Source organism: Salvelinus alpinus, chromosome 28 (genome assembly GCF_045679555.1).
Source record: "Salvelinus alpinus chromosome 28, SLU_Salpinus.1, whole genome shotgun sequence".
In the NCBI taxonomy this organism is placed as follows: domain Eukaryota; kingdom Metazoa; phylum Chordata; class Actinopteri; order Salmoniformes; family Salmonidae; genus Salvelinus; species Salvelinus alpinus.
In genome coordinates this window covers 46,243,930-46,268,644 of record NC_092113.1, presented here as the reverse complement: position 1 = coordinate 46,268,644, position 24,715 = coordinate 46,243,930, and the positions used below count along the sequence as shown (strand labels likewise).

The window sequence follows — 24,715 nt, the reverse complement described above, 5'->3', positions numbered from 1 at the left end:
CCCTGCTGAGCCAGTCTGGAGAGACTCTCCTATATCTTCACCACACACCCCTGCCCTGCTGAGCCAGTCTGGAGAGAGAGACTCTCCTATATCTTCACCACACACCCCTGCCCTGCTGAGCCAGTCTGGAGAGAGACTCTCCTATATCTTCACCACACACCCCTGCCCTGCTGAGCCAGTCTGGAGAGAGAGACTCTCCTATATCTTCACCACACACCCCTACCCTGCTGAGCCAGTCTGGAGAGACTCCTATATCTTCACCACACACCCCTGCCCTGCTGAGCCAGTCTGGAGAGAGAGACTCTCCTATATCTTCACCACACACCCCTGCCCTGCTGAGCCAGTCTGGAGAGAGAGACTCTCCTATATCTTCACCACACACCCCTGCCCTGCTGAGCCAGTCTGGAGAGAGAGACTCTCCTATATCTTCACCACACACCCCTACCCTGCTGAGCCAGTCTGGAGAGACTCCTATATCTTCACCACACACCCCTGCCCTGCTGAGCCAGTCTGGAGAGAGAGACTCTCCTATATCTTCACCACACACCCCTGCCCTGCTGAGCCAGTCTGGAGAGAGAGACTCTCCTATATCTTCACCACACACCCCTGCCCTGCTGAGCCAGTCTGGAGAGAGAGACTCTCCTATATCTTCACCACACACCCCTGCCCTGCTGAGCCAGTCTGGAGAGACTCTCCTATATCTTCACCACACACCCCTGCCCTGCTGAGCCAGTCTGGAGAGAGAGACTCCTGTATCTTCACCACACACCCCTGCCCTGCTGAGCCAGTCTGGAGAGAGAGACTCTCCTATATCTTCACCACACACCCCTGCCCTGCTGAGCCAGTCTGGAGAGAGACTCTCCTATATCTTCACCACACACCCCTGCCCTGCTGAGCCAGTCTGGAGAGAGAGACTCCTATATCTTCACCACACACCCCTACCCTGCTGAGCTCTGAGATTCGTCAATGGTAAATGATGATGATGAAACGTGTGTGTTCATCACTTATCAGCAGTAGCGTAAATGGCCTGGTAAGGGATGTGTCTGTGCTGGAGATCCTCCATTTTGACCTGGTTAAACCCAGAGGCTCTCAGAGCTGCCATGTAAGCCTCGGGTTGCCAGTTCTCTCCAGGGAACTCCCGCCTGGATGCAAAGCTGATCACCCTGCTCAGTCTCAGAGTGGTCACCATCAAACCTCCTACAGTAGAGAAATACAGTAGAGACATTCAGAGTGGTCACCATCACACCTCCTACAGTCCCCACACCAACCCTCACCAACCCTCCCCAGTCCCCACACCACCCCTCCCCAGTCCCCACACCAACCCTCCCCAGTCCCCACACCAACCCTCCCCAGTCCCCACACCAACCCTCCCCAGTCCCCTCACCAACCCTCCCCAGTCCCCACACCAACCCTCCCCAGTCCCCTCCACAGTCCCCACACCAACCCTCCCCAGTCCCCACACCAACCCTCCCCAGTCCCCTCACCAACCCTCCCCAGTCCCCACACCACCCCTCCCCAGTCCCCACACCACCCCTCCCCATTCCCCTCACCAACCCTCCCCAGTCCCCTCCACAGTCCCCACACCAACCCTCCCCAGTCCCCACACCAACCCTCCCCAGTCCCCTCACCAACCCTCCCCAGTCCCCACACCACCCCTCCCCAGTCCCCACACCAACCCTCCCCAGTCCCCACACCACCCCTCCCCAGTCCCCACACCACCCCTCCCCAGTCCCCACACCAACCCTCCCCAGTCCCCTCCCCAGTCCCCACACCAACCCTCCCCAGTCCCCACTCCAACCCTCCCCAGTCCCCACACCACCCCTCCCCAGTCCCCTCACCAACCCTCCCCAGTCCCCACACCAACCCTCCCCAGTCCCCACACCACACCACCCCTCCACAGTCCCCACACCACCCCTCCCCAGTCCCCTCACCACCCCTCCCCAGTCCCCTCACCAACCCTCCCCAGTCCCCTCACCAACCCTCCCCAGTCCCCACACCAACCCTCCCCAGTCCCCACACCAACCCTCCCCAGTCCCCACACCACACCACCCCTCCACAGTCCCCACACCACCCCTCCCCAGTCCCCACACCAACCCTCTCCTGTCCCCACACTACCCCTCCCCAGTCCCCACACCAACCCTCCCCAGTCCCCACTCCAACCCTCCCCAGTCCCCACACCACCCCTCCCCAGTCCCCTCACCAACCCTCCCCAGTCCCCACACTAACCCTCCCCAGTCCCCTCGACAGTCCCCACACCAACCCTCTCCAGTCCCCTCCCCAGTCCCCACACCAACCTTCCCCAGTCCCCTCACCAACCCTCCCCAGTCCCCACACCAACCCTCCCCAGTCCCCACCCCAACCCTCCCCAGTCCCATCACCAACCCTCCCCAGTCCCCACACCAACCCTCCCCAGTCCCCACACCAACCCTCCCCAGTCCCCACCCCAACCCTCCCCAGTCCCCTCACCAACCCTCCCCAGTCCCCACACCAACCCTCCCCAGTCCCCACACCACCCCTCCCCAGTCCCCACACCAACCCTCCCCAGTCCCCACACCAACCCTCCCCAGTCCCCTCACCACCCCTCCCCAGTCCCCACACCACCCCTCCCCAGTCCCCACACCAACCCTCCCCAGTCCCCACACCACCCCTCCCCAGTCCCCTCACCAACCCTCCCCAGTCCCCTCCACAGTCCCCACACCAACCCTCCACAGTCCCCACACCACCCCTCCCCAGTCCCCTCACCAACCCTCTCCTGTCCCCACACTACCCCTCCCCAGTCCCCACACCACCCCTCCCCAGTCCCCACTCCAACCCTCCCCAGTCCCCACACCACCCCTCCCCAGTCCCCTCACCAACCCTCCCCAGTCCCCACACTAACCCTCCCCAGTCCCCTCGACAGTCCCCACACCAACCCTCCCCAGTCCCCACACCAACCCTCCCCAGTCCCCTCACCACCCCTCCCCAGTCCCCACTCCAACCCTCCCCAGTCCCCTCACCAACCCTCCCCAGTCCCCACACCAACCCTCTCCAGTCCCCTCCCCAGTCCCCACACCAACCCTCCCCAGTCCCCTCACCAACCCTCCCCAGTCCCCACACCAACCCTCCCCAGTCCCCACCCCAACCCTCCCCAGTCCCATCACCAACCCTCCCCAGTCCCCACACCAACCCTCCCCAGTCCCCACACCAACCCTCCCAAGTCCCCTCACCAACCCTCCCCAGTCCCCACACCAACCCTCCCCAGTCCCCTCACCAACCCTCCCCAGTCCCCACACCAACCCTCCCCAGTCCCCACACCAACCCTCCCCAGTCCCCACACCACCCCTCCCCAGTCCCCTCACCAACATTCCCCAGTCCCCTCACCAACATTCCCCAGTCCCCACACCACCCCTCCCCAGTCCCCACACCAACCCTCCCCAGTCCCCACACCAACCCTCCCCAGTCCCCACACCAACCCTCCACAGTCCCCACACCAACTCTCCCCAGTCCCCACACCAACCCTCCCCAGTCCCCACACCAACCCTCCCCAGTCCCCTCACCAACCCTCCCCAGTCCCCACACCAACCCTCCCCAGTCCCCACTCCAACCCTCCCCAGTCCCCACACCAACCCTCCCCAGTCCCCACACCAACCCTCCCCAGTCCCCACACCAATCCTCCCCAGTCCCCACACCAACCTTCCCCAGTCCCCTCACCAACCCTCCCCAGTCCCCACACCAACCCTCCCCAGTCCCCACACCAATCCTCCCCAGTCCCCACACCAACCTTCCCCAGTCCCCTCACCAACCCTCCCCAGTCCCCACACCAACCCTCCCCAGTCCCCACTCCAACCCTCCCCAGTCCCCTCACCAACCCTCCCCAGTCCCCACACCAACCCTCCCCAGTCCCCACACCAACCCTCCCCAGTCCCCTCACCAACCCTCCCCAGTCCCCACACCAACCCTCCCCAGTCCCCACACCAACCCTCCCCAGTCCCCACACCAACCCTCCCCAGTCCCCACACCAATCCTCCCCAGTCCCCACACCAACCTTCCCCAGTCCCCTCACCAACCCTCCCCAGTCCCCACACCAACCCTCCCCAGTCCCCACTCCAACCCTCCCCAGTCCCCTCACCAACCCTCCCCAGTCCCCACACCAACCCTCCCCAGTCCCCACACCAACCCTCCCCAGTCCCCTCACCAACCCTCCCCAGTCCCCATACCAACCCTCCCCAGTCCCCACTCGAACCCTCCCCAGTCCCCACACCACCCCTCCCCAGTCCCCCTACCAACCCTCCCCAGTCCCCACACCAACCCTCCCCAGTCCCCACACCACCCCTCCCCAGTCCACACACCACCCCTCCCCAGTCCCCACACCAACCCTCCCCAGTCCCCACTCCAACCCTCCCCAGTCCCCTCACCAACCCTCCCCAGTCCCCACACCAACCCTCCCCAGTCCCCACACCAACCCTCCCCAGTCCCCTCACCAACCCTCCCCAGTCCCCACACCAACCCTCCCCAGTCCCCACTCCAACCCTCCCCAGTCCCCACACCACCCCTCCCCAGTCCCCAAACCAACCCTCCCCAGTCCCCACACCAACCCTCCCCAGTCCCCACACCAACCCTCCCCAGTCCCCTCCCCAGTCCCCACACCAACCCTCCCCAGTCCCCACTCCAACCCTCCCCAGTCCCCTCACCAACCCTCCCCAGTCCTCACACCAACCCTCCCCAGTCCCCACACCAACCCTCCCCAGTCCCCTCACCAACCCTCCCCAGTCCCCACACCAACCCTCCCCAGTCCCCACTCCAACCCTCCCCAGTCCCCACACCAACCCTCCCCAGTCCCCACACCAACCCTCCCCAGTCCCCACCCCAACCCTCCCCAGTCCCCTCACCAACCCTCCCCAGTCCCCACACCAACCCTCCCCAGTCCCCACACCACCCCTCCCCAGTCCCCACACCAACCCTCCACCAACCCTCCCCAGTCCCCACACCAACCCTCCCCAGTCCCCTCACCACCCCTCCCCAGTCCCCACACCACCCCTCCCCAGTCCCCACACCAACCCTCCCCAGTCCCCACACCAACCCTCCCCAGTCCCCTCCACAGTCCCCACACCAACCCTCCACAGTCCCCACACCACCCCTCCCCAGTCCCCTCACCAACCCTCTCCTGTCCCCACACTACCCCTCCCCAGTCCCCACACCACCCCTCCCCAGTCCCCACTCCAACCCTCCCCAGTCCCCACACCACCCCTCCCCAGTCCCCTCACCAACCCTCCCCAGTCCCCACACCAACCCTCCCCAGTCCCCACACCAACCCTCCCCAGTCCCCTCACCACCCCTCCCCAGTCCCCACTCCAACCCTCCCCAGTCCCCTCACCAACCCTCCCCAGTCCCCACACCAACCCTCTCCAGTCCCCTCCCCAGTCCCCACACCAACCCTCCCCAGTCCCCTCACCAACCCTCCCCAGTCCCCACACCAACCCTCCCCAGTCCCCACCCCAACCCTCCCCAGTCCCATCACCAACCCTCCCCAGTCCCCACACCAACCCTCCCCAGTCCCCACACCAACCCTCCCCAGTCCCCACCCCAACCCTCCCCAGTCCCCTCACCAACCCTCCCCAGTCCCCACACCAACCCTCCCCAGTCCCCACACCACCCCTCCCCAGTCCCCACACCACCCCTCCCCAGTCCCCACACCACCCATCCCCAGTCCCCACACCACCCCTCTCCTGTCCCCACACCAACCCTCCCCAGTCCCCACACCACCCCTCCCCAGTCCCCACTCCAACCCTCCCCTGTCCCCACAACAACCCCCCCAGTCCCAACACCAACCCTCCCCTGTCCCCTCCCCAGTCCCCACACCACCCCTCCCCAGTCCCCTCACCAACCCTCCCCAGTCCCCACACCACCCCTCCCCAGTCCCCACACCAACCCTCCCCAGTCCCCACACCAACCCTCCCAAGTCCCCTCACCAACCCTCCCCAGTCCCCACACCAACCCTCCCCAGTCCCCTCACCAACCCTCCCCAGTCCCCACACCAACCCTCCCCAGTCCCCACACCAACCCTCCCCAGTCCCCACACCACCCCTCCCCAGTCCCCTCACCAACATTCCCCAGTCCCCTCACCAACCCTCCCCAGTCCCCACACCACCCCTCCCCAGTCCCCACACCAACCCTCCCCAGTCCCCACACCAACCCTCCCCAGTCCCCACACCAACCCTCCACAGTCCCCACACCAACTCTCCCCAGTCCCCACACCAACCCTCCCCAGTCCCCACACCAACCCTCCCCAGTCCCCTCACCAACCCTCCCCAGTCCCCACACCAACCCTCCCCAGTCCCCACTCCAACCCTCCCCAGTCCCCACACCAACCCTCCCCAGTCCCCACACCAACCCTCCCCAGTCCCCACACCAATCCTCCCCAGTCCCCACACCAACCTTCCCCAGTCCCCTCACCAACCCTCCCCAGTCCCCACACCAACCCTCCCCAGTCCCCACACCAATCCTCCCCAGTCCCCACACCAACCTTCCCCAGTCCCCTCACCAACCCTCCCCAGTCCCCACACCAACCCTCCCCAGTCCCCACTCCAACCCTCCCCAGTCCCCTCACCAACCCTCCCCAGTCCCCACACCAACCCTCCCCAGTCCCCACACCAACCCTCCCCAGTCCCCTCACCAACCCTCCCCAGTCCCCACACCAACCCTCCCCAGTCCCCACACCAACCCTCCCCAGTCCCCACACCAACCCTCCCCAGTCCCCACACCAATCCTCCCCAGTCCCCACACCAACCTTCCCCAGTCCCCTCACCAACCCTCCCCAGTCCCCACACCAACCCTCCCCAGTCCCCACTCCAACCCTCCCCAGTCCCCTCACCAACCCTCCCCAGTCCCCACACCAACCCTCCCCAGTCCCCACACCAACCCTCCCCAGTCCCCTCACCAACCCTCCCCAGTCCCCACACCAACCCTCCCCAGTCCCCACTCGAACCCTCCCCAGTCCCCACACCACCCCTCCCCAGTCCCCACACCAACCCTCCCCAGTCCCCACACCAACCCTCCCCAGTCCCCACACCACCCCTCCCCAGTCCACACACCACCCCTCCCCAGTCCCCACACCAACCCTCCCCAGTCCCCACTCCAACCCTCCCCAGTCCCCTCACCAACCCTCCCCAGTCCCCACACCAACCCTCCCCAGTCCCCACACCAACCCTCCCCAGTCCCCTCACCAACCCTCCCCAGTCCCCACACCAACCCTCCCCAGTCCCCACTCCAACCCTCCCCAGTCCCCACACCACCCCTCCCCAGTCCCCAAACCAACCCTCCCCAGTCCCCACACCAACCCTCCCCAGTCCCCTCCCCAGTCCCCACACCAACCCTCCCCAGTCCCCACTCCAACCCTCCCCAGTCCCCTCACCAACCCTCCCCAGTCCCCACACCAACCCTCCCCAGTCCCCACACCAACCCTCCCCAGTCCCCTCACCAACCCTCCCCAGTCCCCACACCAACCCTCCCCAGTCCCCACTCCAACCCTCCCCAGTCCCCACACCACCCCTCCCCAGTCCCCACACCAACCCTCCCCAGTCCCCACACCAACCCTCCCCAGTCCCCTCCCCAGTCCCCACACCAACCCTCCCCAGTCCCCACTCCAACCCTCCCCAGTCCCCACACCACCCCTCCCCAGTCCCCACACCAACCCTCCCCAGTCCCCACACCAACCCTCCCCAGTCCCCACACCAACCCTCCCCAGTCCCCTCCCCAGTCCCCACACCAACCCTCCCCAGTCCCCACTCCAACCCTCCCCAGTCCCCTCACCAACCCTCCCCAGTCCCCACACCAACCCTCCCCAGTCCCCACACCAACCCTCCCCAGTCCCCTCACCAACCCTCCCCAGTCCCCACACCAACCCTCCCCAGTCCCCACTCCAACCCTCCCCAGTCCCCACAACACCCCTCCTCAGTCCCCACACCAACCCTCCCCAGTCCCCACACCAACCCTCCCCAGTCCCCACACCAACCCTCCCCAGTCCCCACACCCCCTCACCTGGTTTCATGACTCTGTGTATCTCTGCAGCTCCCTTCATCAGGTCTGGCCAGAAGTAGTAGCAATTACAGTGGAACACCTTGTCTACCATATTGTCTGCTAGAGGCATGGCTGCCACATCACACAGATACAGAGACACCTTCCCACTGGAGACCAACTCCTTCAGAAGATTTCCTGCCATCTAGAAGGGAGGGGGAGAGGGGAGGAGGAGAGGGGAGTGGTGGGGAGGGGAGGAGGAGAGGGGGAGAGGGGGAGAGGGGAGGAGGAGAAGGGGAGAGGGGAGGAGGATGGTGGGGAGGAGAGGGGAGGAGGGGAGGAGGAGAGGGGAGGAGGAGAGGGGGAGAGGGGAGGAGGAGAGGGGAGGAGGAGAGGGGGGTGGTGGGGAGGAGGAGAGGGGGAGAGAGGAGGAGGAGGATGGTGGGGAGGAGGAGAGGGGAGGAGGGGAGGAGGAGAGGGGAGGAGGAGAGGGGGAGAGAGGAGGAGGAGGATGGTGGGGAGGAGGAGAGGGGAGGAGGGGAGGAGGGGAGGAGGGGAGGAGGAGAGGGGAGGAGGGGAGGAGGAGAGGGGAGGAGGGGAGGAGGAGAGGGGAGGAGGGGAGGAGGAGAGGGGAGGAGGAGAGGGGGAGAGAGGAGGTGAGAATAGCAGTGTTGTCGAGTCACTAAATTACCCCCCTCTACTCACTCATGTACTCTCTCTCTCACCTGGTGCATGTATTGTGAGTAGTCCACTCCTATGAGTCTCCCAGTAGGTTCTGTCAGCAGTGTGGCTGCAGCCTTCAGACCCAGTCCTGGCCCGTGGCCCAGCTCTAACACTGTATCTCCAGGCTGGATCCCAGACAGAGACACCGCACTCTCCTCTAACATCTTGTTGTGATACTTCAGGAACTTAGTGATCAGCCAACCATACACTGACCGGGTGGGATGACCCAACTGCTGCCCCAGCTTCTCTAATAAGATCATCTAGAGGAGAGAGAGAGTGGGAGAGAGGAGAGAGAGAGTGGGAGAGAGGAGAGAGAGAGTGGGAGAGAGGAGAGAGAGAGTGTGAGAGAGGAAAGAGAGAGTGGGAGAGGGGAGAGAGAGAGTGGGAGAGAGAGTGGGAGAGAGGAGAGAGAGTGGGAGAGAGGAGAGAGAGTGGGAGAGGAGAGAGAGAGTGGGAGAGGAGAGAGAGTGGGAGAGGAGAGAGAGAGTGGGAGAGGAGAGAGAGTGGGAGAGGAGAGAGAGTGGGAGAGAGGAGAGAGAGTGGGAGAGAGGAAAGAGAGTGGGAGAGGAGAGAGAGTGGGAGAGGAGAGAGAGTGGGAGAAAGGAGAGAGAGTGGGAGAGAGGAGAGAGAGTGGGAGAGGAGAGAGAGAGTGGGAGAGGAGAGAGAGTGGGAGAGGAGAGAGAGTGGGAGAGAGGAGAGAGAGTGGGAGAGAGGAAAGATGAGTGGGAGAGGAGAGAGAGTGGGAGAGGAGAGAGAGTGGGAGAAAGGAGAGAGAGTGGGAGAGAGGAGAGAGAGTGGGAGAGGAGAGAGAGTGGGAGAGAGGAGAGAGAGTGGGAGAGGAGAGAGAGTGGGAGAGGAGAGAGAGAGTGGGAGAGGAGAGAGAGTGAGAGAGGAGAGAGAGTGGGAGAGGAGAGAGAGTGGGAGAGAGGAGAGAGTGGGAGAGGAGAGAGAGTGGGAGAGGAGAGAGAGAGTGGGAGAGGAGAGAGATTGGGAGAGAGAGAGAGAGAGTGGGAGAGAGGAGAGAGAGTGGGAGAGGAGAGAGAGAGTGGGAGAGGAGAGAGTGAAGTAGTAAGGCCATGGGTGGGTATTAAGTAGTAAGGCCTGCCCTCCCAGGCCATGGGTGGGCCTGGGAGGGCAGGGGTGTAGCCATGGGTGGGAACTCAGGGAAAATACTAAATTAAATCATGACGTCAGTGATCTTCAGGTCAGGAAGTCAGAGCTCTAGAAAGAGGCCCGAGGTTGAGGATCTTAGACTTTTCCCAGTCGGAGCTTGTTTTCCCCCTCAGTCCCCAGTTGTTCTGAACGTGGGAAATGACCAGTCAGGGTTGACATGCCCACGATTTCCCCGCTAAATTAAGCTACTTTGAAAAATATTTTTTGCAGGTGAAAATGTATTAGACACAGGTTGAAAATGCACTGCGGCCACCATAGCATAATATATATATATATATATTTCACGTGAGCTGCTGCTGCTGGCTATCAGGCAGCCTGTGGGTGGTGAGGAGGAGGGTGAGAGGGGTGCGGCGGGGGGAGGAGGAGGGGTGAGAGGGGGGAGGAGTAGGGGTGAGAGGGGGGAGGAGGGGTGAGAGGGGGGAGGAGGAGGGGTGCGGAGGGGGGAGGAGGAGGGGTGAGGGGAGAACTGGTTGAGTGAGTTCTGCAGCAGAGTCAAGTGCACATTGTGACACCTGTTTACCAGTTGTAGGTAGCTATTTAACACGTCATTATGGAGACAGGTAGGGCTATTTAACACGTCATTATGGAGAAACCTGTTTACCATGACTGACTTTAGGCACACTACAGCGCGTTACATACGGTTTGACGTCAACTGATACTAAACCGTATCAAGCCAAGGGTTTACACCTCAAATCTTGGTTGTCAAGCGAGACGCGAGTCCCTCGCAGCAACATGGGGCACCGTGTTGTGTCCTTCGCTCCCGATTCCCGTTTGCCCTGAACACTGATGTCCTGAAGTAGCTAGAGAGGTGGAGAAACGCCAGTCCCCAGGGGCCTGACTGGTGTCACACTTCCCCTCCATCCCCGGCAAACACAGCTGACTAAACTAAATTAATTCTAATTATTGGAGTCAGGTGTGTTAGTTGGGGCAAAACTGACGATAATCAGGCCACGGTGACAGCTAAAGCATAGTCATTACTTGTGTAGTCCGATGAAAATGGAATGATTTTTAACACTCCTAAGTCTCAACTTCGACATTCAAGTTTTAAATGATCGCTGACGTTTCCAGCTACAAGAATAAACTGGCTGCGTGACCTGGACAGGTGACACTGGCAAGGTTAATTTAGCAGCTAGCTAACGTCAGTACTAATTTACAATTGTTTGACTAACTTGGCTAGCTAATGTCATTGTACACAGTACTTGGGATTATATTGGAAGTAGTTAGCCAGGCGCTTTTATACAAACTACGTTTGTTATCTGGTGATTATAAACTGATTTCAGCGAGAATCAGAAAAATAAATCAAGCCAACTTTTATGCGAACCTAAAGCTAACATTAGTTAGACTGGACAATAGAACGAGTCCAAATTCACCCAAGGCTGAAAAATGTCAAAATAACGTTGACTAGGCTGGAACCCTAGCGCAAATGAACGGTTTCAAACGTCAGCAGAGCCTGTTCTGATTGGAGTGACGCCTACATGCAGACCACACCGCCAGCGTTGCAAAATCAAATGTACACATACATGTTATTCAATCATTGCACCCACACTGCTCGCGAGCGTCAACGGAAAAATAGTCAGTTCTATTTGTGACACTGAACACGGTGCAAGTCCTGCCTCTCCCATCTCCTCATTGGTTAATAGGAGCAGATACCCACGTGCCATCTCCTCATTGGTTAATAGGAGCAGATACCCATCTCCTCATTGGTTAATAGGAGCAGATACCCATCTCCTCATTGGTTAATAGGAGCAGATACCCACGTCCCATCTCCTCATTGGTTAATAGGAGCAGATACCCACGTCCCATCTCCTCATTGGTTAATAGGAGCAGATACCCATCTCCTCATTGGTTAATAGGAGCAGATACCCACGTCCCATCTCCTCATTGGTTAATAGGAGCAGATACCCACGTGCCATCTCCTCATTGGTTAATAGGAGCAGATACCCACGTGCCATCACCTCATTGGTTAATAGGAGCAGATACCCATCTCCTCATTGGTTAATAGGAGCAGATACCCACGTGCCATCTCCTCATTGGTTAATAGGAGCAGATACCCACGTGCCATCTCCTCATTGGTTAATAGGAGCAGATACCCATCTCCTCATTGGTTAATAGGAGCAGATACCCACATGCCATCACCTCATTGGTTAATAGGAGCAGATACCCACGTCCCATCTCCTCATTGGTTAATAGGAGCAGATACCCACGTGCCATCTCCTCATTGGTTAATAGGAGCAGATACCCACGTGCCATCTCCTCATTGGTTAATAGGAGCAGATACCCACGTGCCATCACCTCATTGGTTAATAGGAGCAGATACCCCTCTCCTCATTGGTTAATAGGAGCAGATACCCACGTCCCATCTCCTCATTGGTTAATAGGAGCAGATACCCACGTCCCATCTCCTCATTGGTTAATAGGAGCAGATACCCATCTCCTCATTGGTTAATAGGAGCAGATACCCACGTGCCATCTCCTCATTGGTTAATAGGAGCAGATACCCACGTGATATCTCCTCATTGGTTAATAGGAGCAGATACCCACGTGCCATCTCCAGACCTGCCAACTCTGTACAACTTTTTAGAGTACTAGACGCGCGTGGCAAATTGTGGTTTTCTTTCCCCCACACGCTCGTGCTGTTTGTGAGTCTGATCGCAATTATGGAATTGTACCAAATCAAGTCTATACAAGGTTGGAATAGTTGGACAGCATTCCATTTACACAGATGGTAAACGTCACGAACAAGATGTAACACACAAAGGGCCTTTATTCTTGGAGGTTTTTTATTTTATTAAACAAATAATATTTTTTGTTTAGGTACAAAATTTACAAACATCTTATCTACGATAAAAACATGTTTTAGCTGATATGATAAGAACAAATGTTTGAAGCCGAGCATCAGTATCAGATCAACATGTTCTCCGTAATAAAAACCAAAAAGCTCTGACAGTCGCCGAGAACAAACCTTCTGGAGACGTTCAACTGTTCAGGAAATCATTTCCTGGACAGATTTGCCTGGTAGCAGATTTAGCCTTACGCAGCAGGGCATCAGGGTTGACGTCTCTGTGGCAAACAGATCCTCTGGCAATCATTGAAACCTTCTTGGTAACGAGGACACTCAGCATGTCTGTACTGAGGGAGGTTTTACTGGACGTGGATCATAATTACAGTCTATCAGGTTGTGTGACCCTCGTAATGTTACGTGGAATGGGACGCAGAATTAAATGTATATCACACCCGCACAAATAAGACCAGTTATTTTTTTGTATTTGCATTTCATTTCTTTCACTAGCATATGCAAGTGAACTGCTGGTACTTTAGAACCCACTGAATGTCCATCTTATGTTCGACTAACGTTAGCTTCAAACAATTTGTGTTTACCTTTCCACAACACACGGAGTGGAAAAGGGATTTGTCCATGTGTTTACACACAGCTGACAGGTCGGCAAACGCAGCATCACAACAAACAGGAGGAGGGGCGGACACCGGGAGGAGGGGCGGACACCGGGAGGAGGGGCGGACACCGGGAGGAGGGGCGGACACCGGGAGGAGGGGCGGACACCGGGAGGAGGGGCGGACACCGGGAGGAGGGGCGGACACCGGGAGGAGGGGGGGACACCGGGAGGAGGGGGGGACACCGGGAGGAGGGGCGGACACCGGGAGGAGGGGCGGACACCGGGAGGAGGGACGGACACCGGGAGGAGGGGCGGACACCGGGAGGAGGGGCGGACACCGGGAGGAGGGGCGGACACCGGGAGGAGGGGCGGACACCGGGAGGAGGGGGGGACACCGGGAGGAGGGGGGGACACCGGGAGGAGGGGGGGACACCGGGAGGAGGGACGGACACCGGGAGGAGGGGCGGACACCGGGAGGAGGGACGGACACCGGGAGGAGGGGCGGACACCGGGAGGAGGGGCGGACACCGGGAGGAGGGGGGGACACCGGGAGGAGGGACGGACACCGGGAGGAGGGGCGGACACCGGGAGGAGGGACGGACACCGGGAGGAGGGACGGACACCGGTAGGAGGGACGGACACCGGGAGGAGGGGCGGACACCGGGAGGAGGGGGGGACACCGGGAGGAGGGGGGGACACCGGGAGGAGGGACGGACACCGGGAGGAGGGGCGGACACCGGGAGGAGGGGGGGACACCGGGAGGAGGGGCGGACACCGGGAGGAGGGGGGGACACCGGGAGGAGGGACGGACACCGGGAGGAGGGGCGGACACCGGGAGGAGGGGCGGACACCGGGAGGAGGGACGGACACGGGGAGGAGGGACGGACACCGGGAGGAGGGGCGGACACCGGGAGGAGGGGCGGACACCGGGAGGAGGGGCGGACACCGGGAGGAGGGGGGGACACCGGGAGGAGGGACGGACACCGGGAGGAGGGACGGACACGGGGAGGAGGGACGGACACCGGGAGGAGGGGCGGACACCGGGAGGAGGGGCGGACACCGGGAGGAGGGGCGGACACCGGGAGGAGGGGGGGACACCGGGAGGAGGGGCGGACACCGGGAGGAGGGACGGACCTCGGGTAGCTACTTCCAATAATGATGTATTAATCTCCATGTCCGTTGACACAAACTTCATCGGTCGGTGTGTTGCAGCTTGAGAATCGGCATGTTAGATTTACTCAGATTTACTTTTTATTAAACTGTTTATAAAATTAAAAAAATGTTTTTAAAAATCAGGCCCTATTAATTTCTAAGTACTTTTAACTCGGATCTCGTACCTGCGCACACGGACAGAGAATTGCGCAGTTTGTACGCAAAATGTGTGCATGTTGGCAGGTCTGCATCTCATTGGTTATACCCACGTGGGTGATTGAAAGATGAACTGAGGTGGGTCGTGGTAATACACCTTATTATGAAAGTTAGATGCCAATCGCCATATTAAGCCCAAAGAAAAATCCTGGAAGGAGGAGAGATGACTAGAAATGATTAGTTTTACCGTTTTATGTGTGGATTAATTGTGGAAGTAGAGGACCTTGTGCATTTCAGGTAAAATAACAACTCAACGTTTATATCCCAGGTCAAATTAGCTAGCAACAGCAAGCTAAATAGGACAAATTAGCTAACAACAAAAAGCTAAATAGGACAAATTAGCTAGCAACTGCAAGCTAGCTAAATAGGACAAATTAGCTAGCAACTGCAAGCTAGCTAAATAGGACAAATTAGCTAGCAACAGCAAGCTAAATAGGACAAATTAGCTAGCACTTGCAAGCTAGCTAAATAGGACAAATTAGCTAGCAACTGCAACCTAAATAGGACAAATTAGCTAGCAACTGCAAGCTAGCTAAATAGGACAAATTTGCTAGCAACAGCAAGCTAAATAGGACAAATTAGCTAGCAACTGCAAGCTAAATAGGACAAATTAGCTAGCAACTGCAAGCTAGCTAGCTAAATTGCCATAAATGTTTAATGCTTTTCGACATGTCCCCAAATTAATATAATTGGTTCAGAGTTTTGATATTTCAACCTGCGGATCCTGGTCTCCTTTGGTGTGGGGCACGGTGTTAGAATTCCATTTAACATAAAATGGCACCAAAAAATGTATCCCTTTTTATTGTACCACCACAATCTGTTCTTAGGACGAAACGAAAAAAATGACTTGTGTAGAAAGTAAGTAAGAGAAAAAAAATGGCAACTTCTGACTATTTCTGATTTGGCGTTTGATGACAACGGAATACACTGCCCAGCCTTACATCATTAGAAAGAGGAGATTCTCATGATTAAAATGGTGTCCAAATTTAAAATCAATATAGATATTGCGAAATAGACAAGACGCGTATATTTCCCCCATAGGAAACAACGGGACGACCTCAGAGTTCTGAAATAGACAAGACACGTATATTTCCCCCATAGGAAACAACGGGACGACCTCAGAGTTCTGAAATAGACAAGACACGTATATTTCCCCCATAGGAAACAACGGGACGACCTCAGCGTCATGTGTTGTTTACATTTGAACTATAAACAACGTCAGGTGTCATTGACAACAATAGCAGAGCAGCCATTGTGACGTAGGACATAGAACGTTCAGAAGGAGACTTTTTATTTTATATTTTATTTCACCTTTATTTAACCAGGTATTTATATATTATATATATATAACCCTACCTTTATTTAACCAGGTATTTATATATTATATATATATAACCCTAACCCTTTATTTAACCAGGTATTTATATATTATATATATATAACCCTACCTTTATTTAACCAGGTATTTATATATTATATATATATAACCCTAACCCTTTATTTAACCAGGTATTTATATATTATATATATATAACCCTACCTTTATTTAACCAGGTATTTATATATTATATATATATAACCCTAACCCTTTATTTAACCAGGTATTTATATATTATATATATATAACCCTACCTTTATTTAACCAGGTATTTATATATTATATATATATATAACCCTAACCCTTTATTTAACCAGGTCAGATGAGAACAAGTTGTCATTTACTATTGCGACCTGGCCAAGCTAAAGCAAAGCAGTGCGACACAAACAACAACACAGAGTTACACATGGAATAAACAAACATACAGTCAATAACACAATAGGAAAACAAAAAGTCTGTATACAGTGTGTGCAAATTGCGTGAGGAGGTAATACTACTTCAAAATACTACAAAAATAGGCCATAGTAGCGAGGTATTTACAACACGTTGCTCAATAGAACTAATATCAGCTGGCAGGTTGAAAAATGCCATAAATTAAAGACTGTTTTTTTAGTGATTACTCAAACTGCGGCAAGCATCTGGGACATATGGTAATATTATGAAACTGTGCTTCACAGCGGATGCAATGAACTAGTTTTTAATCAGAAAAAAGCATTATTAAAAATGTGTTAGTAGCTAGTTAATATTTTTAGCATCCTGTAAATCGGAGTGTCAGTTATAAATTAGCCAGTTTTTGCAGCATATCAAATGTATGTGATTAATCAAACCTTAATAATGCATTTAAATAATCAAACCAATAGTCATATTTACTTACTTTACGTCTCAAATTGACTTCTGCTTTGAAAGTTGAAACAAGAACGTTAAAGATGAATGTTCTTTTGGTTCTGGTTCAGTATATGACTTCTATGATGAAATCAAAGTTAATTATACTCCCACATGTACATCGCCACCTAGTGGATGCAGGTTGCCATCAACATAAATGTTGCAGTACAAACGTGTGTAAAGGAGTGGTTGATGAATATGAGTAATGGAAATATGTGAGTATTGAAATGTTGAGCAAGTTTGGACAGCTCTTTTAATAACTATACTGAAAGAAGACTTTGTAGTTGAATGGTAAAAGAGTTGGGAAAGAGTAACGTAAATCAAATTTTATTTGTCACATACGCATGGTTAGCAGATGTTAATGCAAGTGTAGCGAAATGCTTGTGCTTCTAGTTCTGACCGTGCAGTAATATCTAAAGTACATCTCTGGAGGGAGTAGATCCTCTCGGAAGAGGGAACGCAACACCCTGCTTCAACTCAACTCAACTGTGAAAGAAGTATGGGACTGTAGGTGGAGGTAAAGAGGTATGGGACTGTAGGTGGAGGTATAGAGGTATGGGACTGTAGGTGGAGGTAAAGAGGTATGGGACTGTAGGTGGAGGTAAAGAGGTATGGGACTGTAGGTGGAGGTAAAGAGGTATGGGACTGTAGGTGGAGGTAAAGAGGTATGGGACTGTAGGTGGAGGTAAAGAGGTATGTGACTGTAGGTGGAGGTAAAGAGGTATGGGACTGTAGGTGGAGGTAAAGAGGTATGTGACTGTAGGTGGAGGTAAAGATGTATGTGACTGTAGGTGGAGGTAAAGAGGTATGGGACTGTAGGTGGAGGTAAAGAGGTATGGGACTGTAGGTGGCGGTAAAGAGGTATGGGACTGTAGGTGGAGGTAAAGAGGTATGGGACTGTAGGTGGAGGTAAAGAGGTATGGGACTGTAGGTGGAGGTAAAGAGGTATGTGACTGTAGGTGGAGGTAAAGAGGTATGGGACTGTAGGTGGAGGTAAAGAGGTATGTGACTGTAGGTGGAGGTAAAGATGTATGTGACTGTAGGTGGAGGTAAAGAGGTATGGGACTGTAGGTGGAGGTAAAGAGGTATGGGACTGTAGGTGGAGGTAAAGAGGTATGGGACTGTAGGTGGAGGTAAAGAGGTATGGGACTGTAGGTGGAGGTAAAGAGGTATGGGACTGTAGGTGGAGGTAAAGAGGTATGGGACTGTAGGTGGAGGTAAAGAGGTATGGGACTGTAGGTGGAGGTAAAGAGGTATGGGACTGTAGGTGGAGGTAAAGAGGTATGGGACTGTAGGTGGAGGTAAAGAGGTATGGGACTGTAGGTGGAGGTAAAGAGGTATGGGACTGTAGGTGGAGGTAAAGAGGTATGGGACTATAGGTGGAGGTAAAGAGGTATGGGACTGTAGGTGGAGGTAAAGAGGTATGGGACTGTAGGTGGAGGTAAAGAGGTATGGGACTGTAGGTGGAGGTAAAGAGGTATGGGACTGTAGGTGGAGGTAAAGAGGTATGGGACTGTAGGTGGAGGTAAAGAGGTATGGGACTGTAGGTGGAGGTAAAGAGGTATGGGACTGTAGGTGGAGGTATAGAGGTATGGGACTGTAGGTGGAGGTAAAGAGGTATGGGACTGTAGGTGGAGGTAAAGAGGTAAGGGACTGTAGGTGGAGGTAAAGAGGTATGGGACTATAGGTGGAGGTAAAGAGGTATGGGACTGTAGGTGGAGGTAAAGAGGTATGGGACTGTAGGTGGAGGTAAAGAGGTATGGGACTGTAGGTGGAGGTAAAGAGGTATGGGACTGTAGGTGGAGGTAAAGAGGTATGGGACTGTAGGTGGAGGTAAAGCGGTGTGGGACTGTAGGTGGAGGTAAAGAGGTGTGGGACTGTAGGTGGAGGTAAAGCGGTGTGGGACTGTAGTTGGAGGTAAAGCGGTGTGGGACTGTAGGTGGAGGTAAAGAGGTGTGGGACTGTAGGTGGAGGTAAAGAGGTATGGGACTGTAGGTGGAGGTAAAGAGGTATGTGACTGTAGGTGGAGGTAAAGAGGTATGGGACTGTAGGTGTGATTAAGGATGACAAAGGCAGAGAATGGTACCGTTTACAGGGAATTTATTCCGTCACACGGTCATTTTGGAGAAAAGGGGCTGGACGGAAGCAAAGAAAGTAAATTTCAAAGCCCCCCCTCCTACCTTACCTGCCCACCCACTACTTACCTAACTTAGCACCACCTGGTGCTCTAACCAAAATACAGGGGTGGTCCACCCAGGTCTTACCTAGTGTGTATAGACAGTAAATACTACAGGTTATGTATGCCCACAGGCCTCTTGCCTAAGCACTCCCTAGGTGCCTTCCCCTTCCCCCCTGGGAACACATTAAACAGAATCATACAAACATAAGTAATCAATTTCAAGAATCAAAAACACTGCATCCTATTGGCACACACATACCTCAGAGGTTACAAAAATACTTAACAAAACCTCTCTCTCTCTCTCTCTCTCTCTCTCTCTCTCTCTCTCTCTCTCTCTCTCTCTCTCTCTCTCTCTCTCTCTCTCTCTCTCTCTCTCTCTCTCTCTCTCTCTCTCTCTCTCTCTTCAATTCAATTCAATTCAAGGGGCTTTATTGGCATGGGAAACATGTGTTAACATTGCCAAAGCAAGTGAGGTAGATATTATACAAAAGTGAAATAAACAATACAAATTAACAGTAAACATTACACATACAGAAGTTTCAAAACAATAAAGACATTACAAATGTTATATTATATATATACAGTGTTGTAACAATGTACAAATGGTTAAAGCACACAAGTTAAAATAAATAAGCATAAATATGGGTTGTATTTACAATGGTGTTTGTTCTTCACTGGTTGCCCTTTTCTTGTGGCAACAGGTCACAAATCTTGCTGCTGTGATGTCACACTGTGGAATTTCTCCCAGTAGATATGGGAGTTTATCAAAATTGGATTTGTTTTCAAATTCTTTGTGGATCTGTGTAATCTGAGGGAAATATGTCTCTCTAATATGGTCATACATTGGGCAGGAGGTTAGGAAGTGCAGCTCAGTTTCCACCTCATTTTGTGGGCAGTGAGCACATAGCCTGTCTTCTCTTGAGAGCCATGTCTGCCTACGGCGGCCTTTCTCAATAGCAAGGCTATGCTCACTGAGTCTGTACATAGTCAAAGCTTTCCTTAAGTTTGGGTCAGTCACAGTGGTCAGGTATTCTGCCACTGCGTACTCTCTGTTTAGGGCCAAATAGCATTCTAGTTTGCTCTGTTTTTTTGTTAATTCTTTCCAATGTGTCAAGTAATTATCTTTTTGTTTTCTCATGATTTGGTTGGGTCTAATTGTGCTGTTGTCCTGGGGCTCTGTGGGGTGTGTTTGTGTTTGTGAACAGAGCCCCAGGACCAGCTTGCTTAGGGGACTCTTCTCCAGGTTCATCTCTCTGTAGGTGATGGCTTTGTTATGGAAGGTTTGGGAATCGCTTCCTTTTTGGTGGTTGTAGAATTTAACGTCTCTTTTCTGGATTTTGATAATTAGTGGTTATCTGCTCTGCATGCATTATTTGGTGTTCTACGTTGTACACGGAGGATATTTTTGCAGAATTCTGCATGCAGAGTCTCGATTTGGTGTTTGTCCCATTTTGTGAAATCTTGGTTGGTGAGCGGACCCCAGACCTCACAACCATAAAGGGCAATGGGCTCTATGACTGATTCAAGTATTTTTAGCCAGATCCTAATTGGTATGTTGAAATTTATGTTCCTTTTGATGACATAGAAGGCCCTTCTTGCCTTGTCTCTCAGATCTCTCTCTCTCTCTCTCTCTCTCTCTCTCGTGTTTTGCAGTGTTGAGGTACAGTTATGTAGAACAGTTCTAATTGCTCTTAAATCTCTTTAAGTGTTGAAAAATTCCAGTAACTTTCCCCAAACTCCCAGCTTTTCCAGAAATCAGGAATCTTGCAAGTACAACCCTCATCTGTCCTCTCTCACTGTGATGGCCATTCATTCACTGTTCATTTATATCCACTAGAGGGCAGCAGTGTAATGTCTTTTAAGTGTTTGTAATATTCCCTATGGGGAAAAATGAACGGTGGAAAAACAATTAGACCCATTTTCCAGTTTGACCACAAGGTTTTATGGGTATTATGACAACTCCACTGTGGGGCTCTATAGAGGCCCAGCCACATGTGTACATGCTGATAAATAAAACTGTTGCAGGCCAAAATGACTGGGAGAAATATCACACATTGTAAAATAATGCTTTTTATTCAGTCCATGTAAATACATTTGACCATCATGCTTATCGGTTTATAGGTTCATTTGCCTAATTTAGTGGAATAAAATTGACCTGTGTGTATTTTGATTAATCATCATGTATCTTATTTATCCAACAGACCTATCACACGTGCACAGCATACAGAGCCTATTTAGAGAGTGATTATACCCTGCTGCTCCTCAGCTGGTTGCTGCTGGAGTAAAACATGAGCTTTTAGAAGACCATTCATCTCAATTGGTAATTGACTGGTGAACGGGGAGGCGGGGCTTCAAGGTGAACGGGGAGACGGGGCTTCAAGGTGAACGGGGAGACGGGGCTTCAAGGTGAACGGGGAGGCGGGGCTTCAAGGTGAACGGGGAGACGGTGCTTCAAGGTGAACGGGGAGGCGGGGCTTCAAGGTGAACGGGGAGACGGGGCTTCAAGGTGAACGGGGAGACGGGGCTTCAAGGTGAACGGGGAGACGGGGCTTCAAGGTGAACGGGGAGACGGTGCTTCAAGGTGAACAGGGAGGCGGGGCTTCAAAGTGAACGGGGAGACGGCGCTTCAAGGTGAACGGGGAGACGGGGCTTCAAGGTGAACGGGGAGGCGGGGCTTCAAGGTGAACGGGGAGACGGGGCTTCAAGGTGAACGGGGAGGCGGGGCTTCAAGGTGAACGGGGAGACGGTGCTTCAAGGTGAACGGGGAGGCGGGGCTTCAAGGTGAACGGGGAGACGGGGCTTCAAGGTGAACGGGGAGACGGGGCTTCAAGGTGAACGGGGAGACGGGGCTTCAAGGTGAACGGGGAGACGGTGCTTCAAGGTGAACAGGGAGGCGGGGCTTCAAAGTGAACGGGGAGACGGCGCTTCAAGGTGAACGGGGAGACGGGGCTTCAAGGTGAACGGGGAGGCGGGGCTTCAAGGTGAACGGGGAGACGGGGCTTCAAGGTGAACGGGGAGGCGGTGCTTCAAGGTGAACGGGGAGGCGGGGCTTCAAGGTGAACGGGGAGACGGGGCTTCAAGGTGAACGGGGAGACGGGGCTTCAAGGTGAACGGGGAGACGGGGCTTCAAGGTGAACGGGGAGGCGGGGCTTCAAGGTGAACGGGGAGGCGGGGCTTCAAGGTGAACGGGGAGGCGGGGCTTCAAGGTGAACGGGGAGACGGGGCTTCAAGGTGAACGGGGAGACGGTGCTTCAAGGTGAACGGGGAGGCGGGGCTTCAAGGTGAACGGGGAGGCGGGGCTTCAAGGTGAACGGGAGACGGAGCTTCAAGGTGAACGGGGAGGCGGTGCTTCAAGGTGAACGGGGAGGCGGTGCTTCAAGGTGGACGGGAGACGGAGCTTCAAGGTGAACGGGGAGGCGGTGCTTCAAGGTGAACGGGGAGGCGGGGCTTCAAGGTGAACGGGGAGACGGGGCTTCAAGGTGAACGGGGAGACGGTGCTTCAAGGTGAACGGGGAGGCGGGGCTTCAAGGTGAACGGGGAGGCGGGGCTTCAAGGTGAACGGGAGACGGAGCTTCAAGGTGAACGGGGAGGCGGTGCTTCAAGGTGAACGGGGAGGCGGTGCTTCAAGGTGGACGGGAGACGGAGCTTCAAGGTGAACGGGAGACGGAGCTTCAAGGTGAACGGGAGACGGAGCTTCAAGGTGAACGGGAGACGGCGCTTCAAGGTGAACGGGAGACGGGGCTTCAAGGTGAACGGGGAGACGGGGCTTCAAGGTGAACGGGGAGACGGTGCTTCAAGGTGAACGGGAGACGGCGCTTCAAGGTGAACGGGGAGACGGCGCTTCAAGGTGAACGGGGAGGCGGCGCTTCAAGGTGAACGGGAGGCGGCGCTTCAAGGTGAACGGGGAGGCGGCGCTTCAAGGTGAACGGGAGACGGAGCTTCAAGGTGAACGGGGAGGCGGCGCTTCAAGGTGAACGGGAGACGGCGCTTCAAGGTGAACGGGGAGACGGCGCTTCAAGGTGAACGGGAGGCGGCGCTTCAAGGTGAACGGGAGACGGTGCTTCAAGGTGAACGGGGAGGCGGCGCTTCAAGGTGAACGGGGAGACGGCGCTTCAAGGTGAACGGGGAGGCGGGGCTTCAAGGTGAACGGGGAGACGGCGCTTCAAGGTGAACGGGGAGACGGCGCTTCAAGGTGAACGGGGAGGCGGGGCTTCAAGGTGAACGGGGAGACGGGGCTTCAAGGTGAACGGGGAGACGGCGCTTCAAGGTGAACGGGGAGGCGGGGCTTCAAGGTGAACGGGGAGACGGTGCTTCAAGGTGAACGGGGAGACGGTGCTTCAAGGTGAACGGGGAGACGGTGCTTCAAGGTGAACGGGGAGACGGTGCTTCAAGGTGAACGGGGAGACGGTGCTTCAAGGTGAACGGGGAGACGGGGCTTCAAGGTGAACGGGGAGACGGTGCTTCAAGGTGAACGGGGAGGCGGGGCTTCAAGGTGAACGGGAGACGGCGCTTCAAGGTGAACGGGGAGACGGGGCTTCAAGGTGAACGGGGAGACGGTGCTTCAAGGTGAACGGGGAGGCGGGGCTTCAAGGTGAACGGGGAGACGGTGCTTCAAGGTGAACGGGGAGACGGGGCTTCAAGGTGAACGGGGAGACGGCGCTTCAAGGTGAACGGGGAGGCGGGGCTTCAAGGTGAACGGGGAGACGGTGCTTCAAGGTGAACGGGGAGGCGGGGTTTCAAGGTGAACGGGAGACGGCGCTTCAAGGTGAACGGGGAGACGGCGCTTCAAGGTGAACGGGAGACGGCGCTTCAAGGTGAACGGGAGGCGGTGCTTCAAGGTGAACGGGAGACGGCGCTTCAAGGTGAACGGGAGACGGTGCTTCAAGGTGAACGGGGAGACGGCGCTTCAAGGTGAACGGGAGACGGTGCTTCAAGGTGAACGGGAGGCGGTGCTTCAAGGTGAACGGGGAGACGGCGCTTCAAGGTGAACGGGAGACGGTGCTTCAAGGTGAACGGGAGACGGCGCTTCAAGGTGAACGGGGAGACGGCGCTTCAAGGTGAACGGGAGACGGTGCTTCAAGGTGAACGGGAGACGGCGCTTCAAGGTGAACGGGGAGACGGCGCTTCAAGGTGAACGGGAGACGGCGTTTCAAGGTGAACGGGAGACGGCGCTTCAAGGTGAACGGGGAGGCGGCGCTTCAAGGTGAACGGGAGACGGCGCTTCAAGGTGAACGGGAGACGGCGCTTCAAGGTGAACGGGAGACGGCGCTTCAAGGTGAACGGGAGACGGCGCTTCAAGGTGAACGGGAGGCGGCGCTTCAAGGTGAACGGGGAGACGGCGCTTCAAGGTGAACGGGAGACGGCGCTTCAAGGTGAACGGGAGGCGGCCCTTCAAGGTGAACGGGAGGCGGCGCTTCAAGGTGAACGGGAGACGGCGCTTCAAGGTGAACGGGGACACGGCGCTTCAAGGTGAACGGGGAGGCGGCGCTTCAAGGTGAACGGGAGACGGCGCTTCAAGGTGAACGGGAGGCGGCGCTTCAAGGTGAATGGGAGACGGCGCTTCAAGGTGAATGGGGAGACGGCGCTTCAAGGTGAACGGGGAGACGGCGCTTCAAGGTGAACGGGAGA

General features: G+C 55.5%; 3 protein-coding genes across 3 annotated transcripts in view; 1 reads left to right on the top strand and 2 right to left on the bottom strand.

The window, feature by feature from the left end:
- Positions 1-831: 831 nt before the first annotated feature.
- On the bottom strand, positions 832-16,987 carry LOC139556849 (uncharacterized methyltransferase YdaC). The gene is made up of 4 exons (XM_071370956.1): positions 16,901-16,987; positions 8,718-8,975; positions 8,017-8,197; positions 832-1,197 (listed from the first exon to the last, which is right to left on the bottom strand). The coding sequence occupies exons 2-4, from the start codon at positions 8,973-8,975 to the stop codon at positions 1,001-1,003; spliced, it is 636 nt and encodes a 211-aa protein (XP_071227057.1). The 5' UTR covers positions 16,901-16,987; the 3' UTR covers positions 832-1,000.
- LOC139556898 (uncharacterized PE-PGRS family protein PE_PGRS46-like) lies at positions 13,181-14,423 on the top strand. The gene is made up of 2 exons (XM_071370994.1): positions 13,181-13,186; positions 13,320-14,423. Exons 1-2 carry the CDS (start codon positions 13,181-13,183, stop codon positions 14,421-14,423), a joined length of 1,110 nt encoding a protein of 369 aa, XP_071227095.1.
- The window catches only part of LOC139556897 (protein starmaker-like), a 54,863-nt gene continuing 44,737 nt past the window's right edge, over positions 14,590-24,715 (bottom strand). The window contains exon 3 of the mRNA XM_071370993.1: positions 14,590-14,617. Coding sequence (XP_071227094.1) covers positions 14,590-14,617 — 28 coding nt within the window. The remainder of the gene's footprint in view (positions 14,618-24,715) is intronic.

Excerpts from the sequence above, each read along its gene's own strand:
- LOC139556849 (XM_071370956.1), bottom strand. The coding sequence starts at position 8,975 with ATGATCTTATTAGAGAAGCTGGGGCAGCAGTTGGGTCATCCCACCCGG. Across the intron at positions 8,198-8,717 it reads ACTCACAATACATGCACCAG|ATGGCAGGAAATCTTCTGAA; the intron begins GTGAGAGAGAGA and ends CCTCCCTTCTAG. Across the intron at positions 1,198-8,016 it reads ACACAGAGTCATGAAACCAG|GAGGTTTGATGGTGACCACT; the intron begins GTGAGGGGGTGT and ends TCTCTACTGTAG.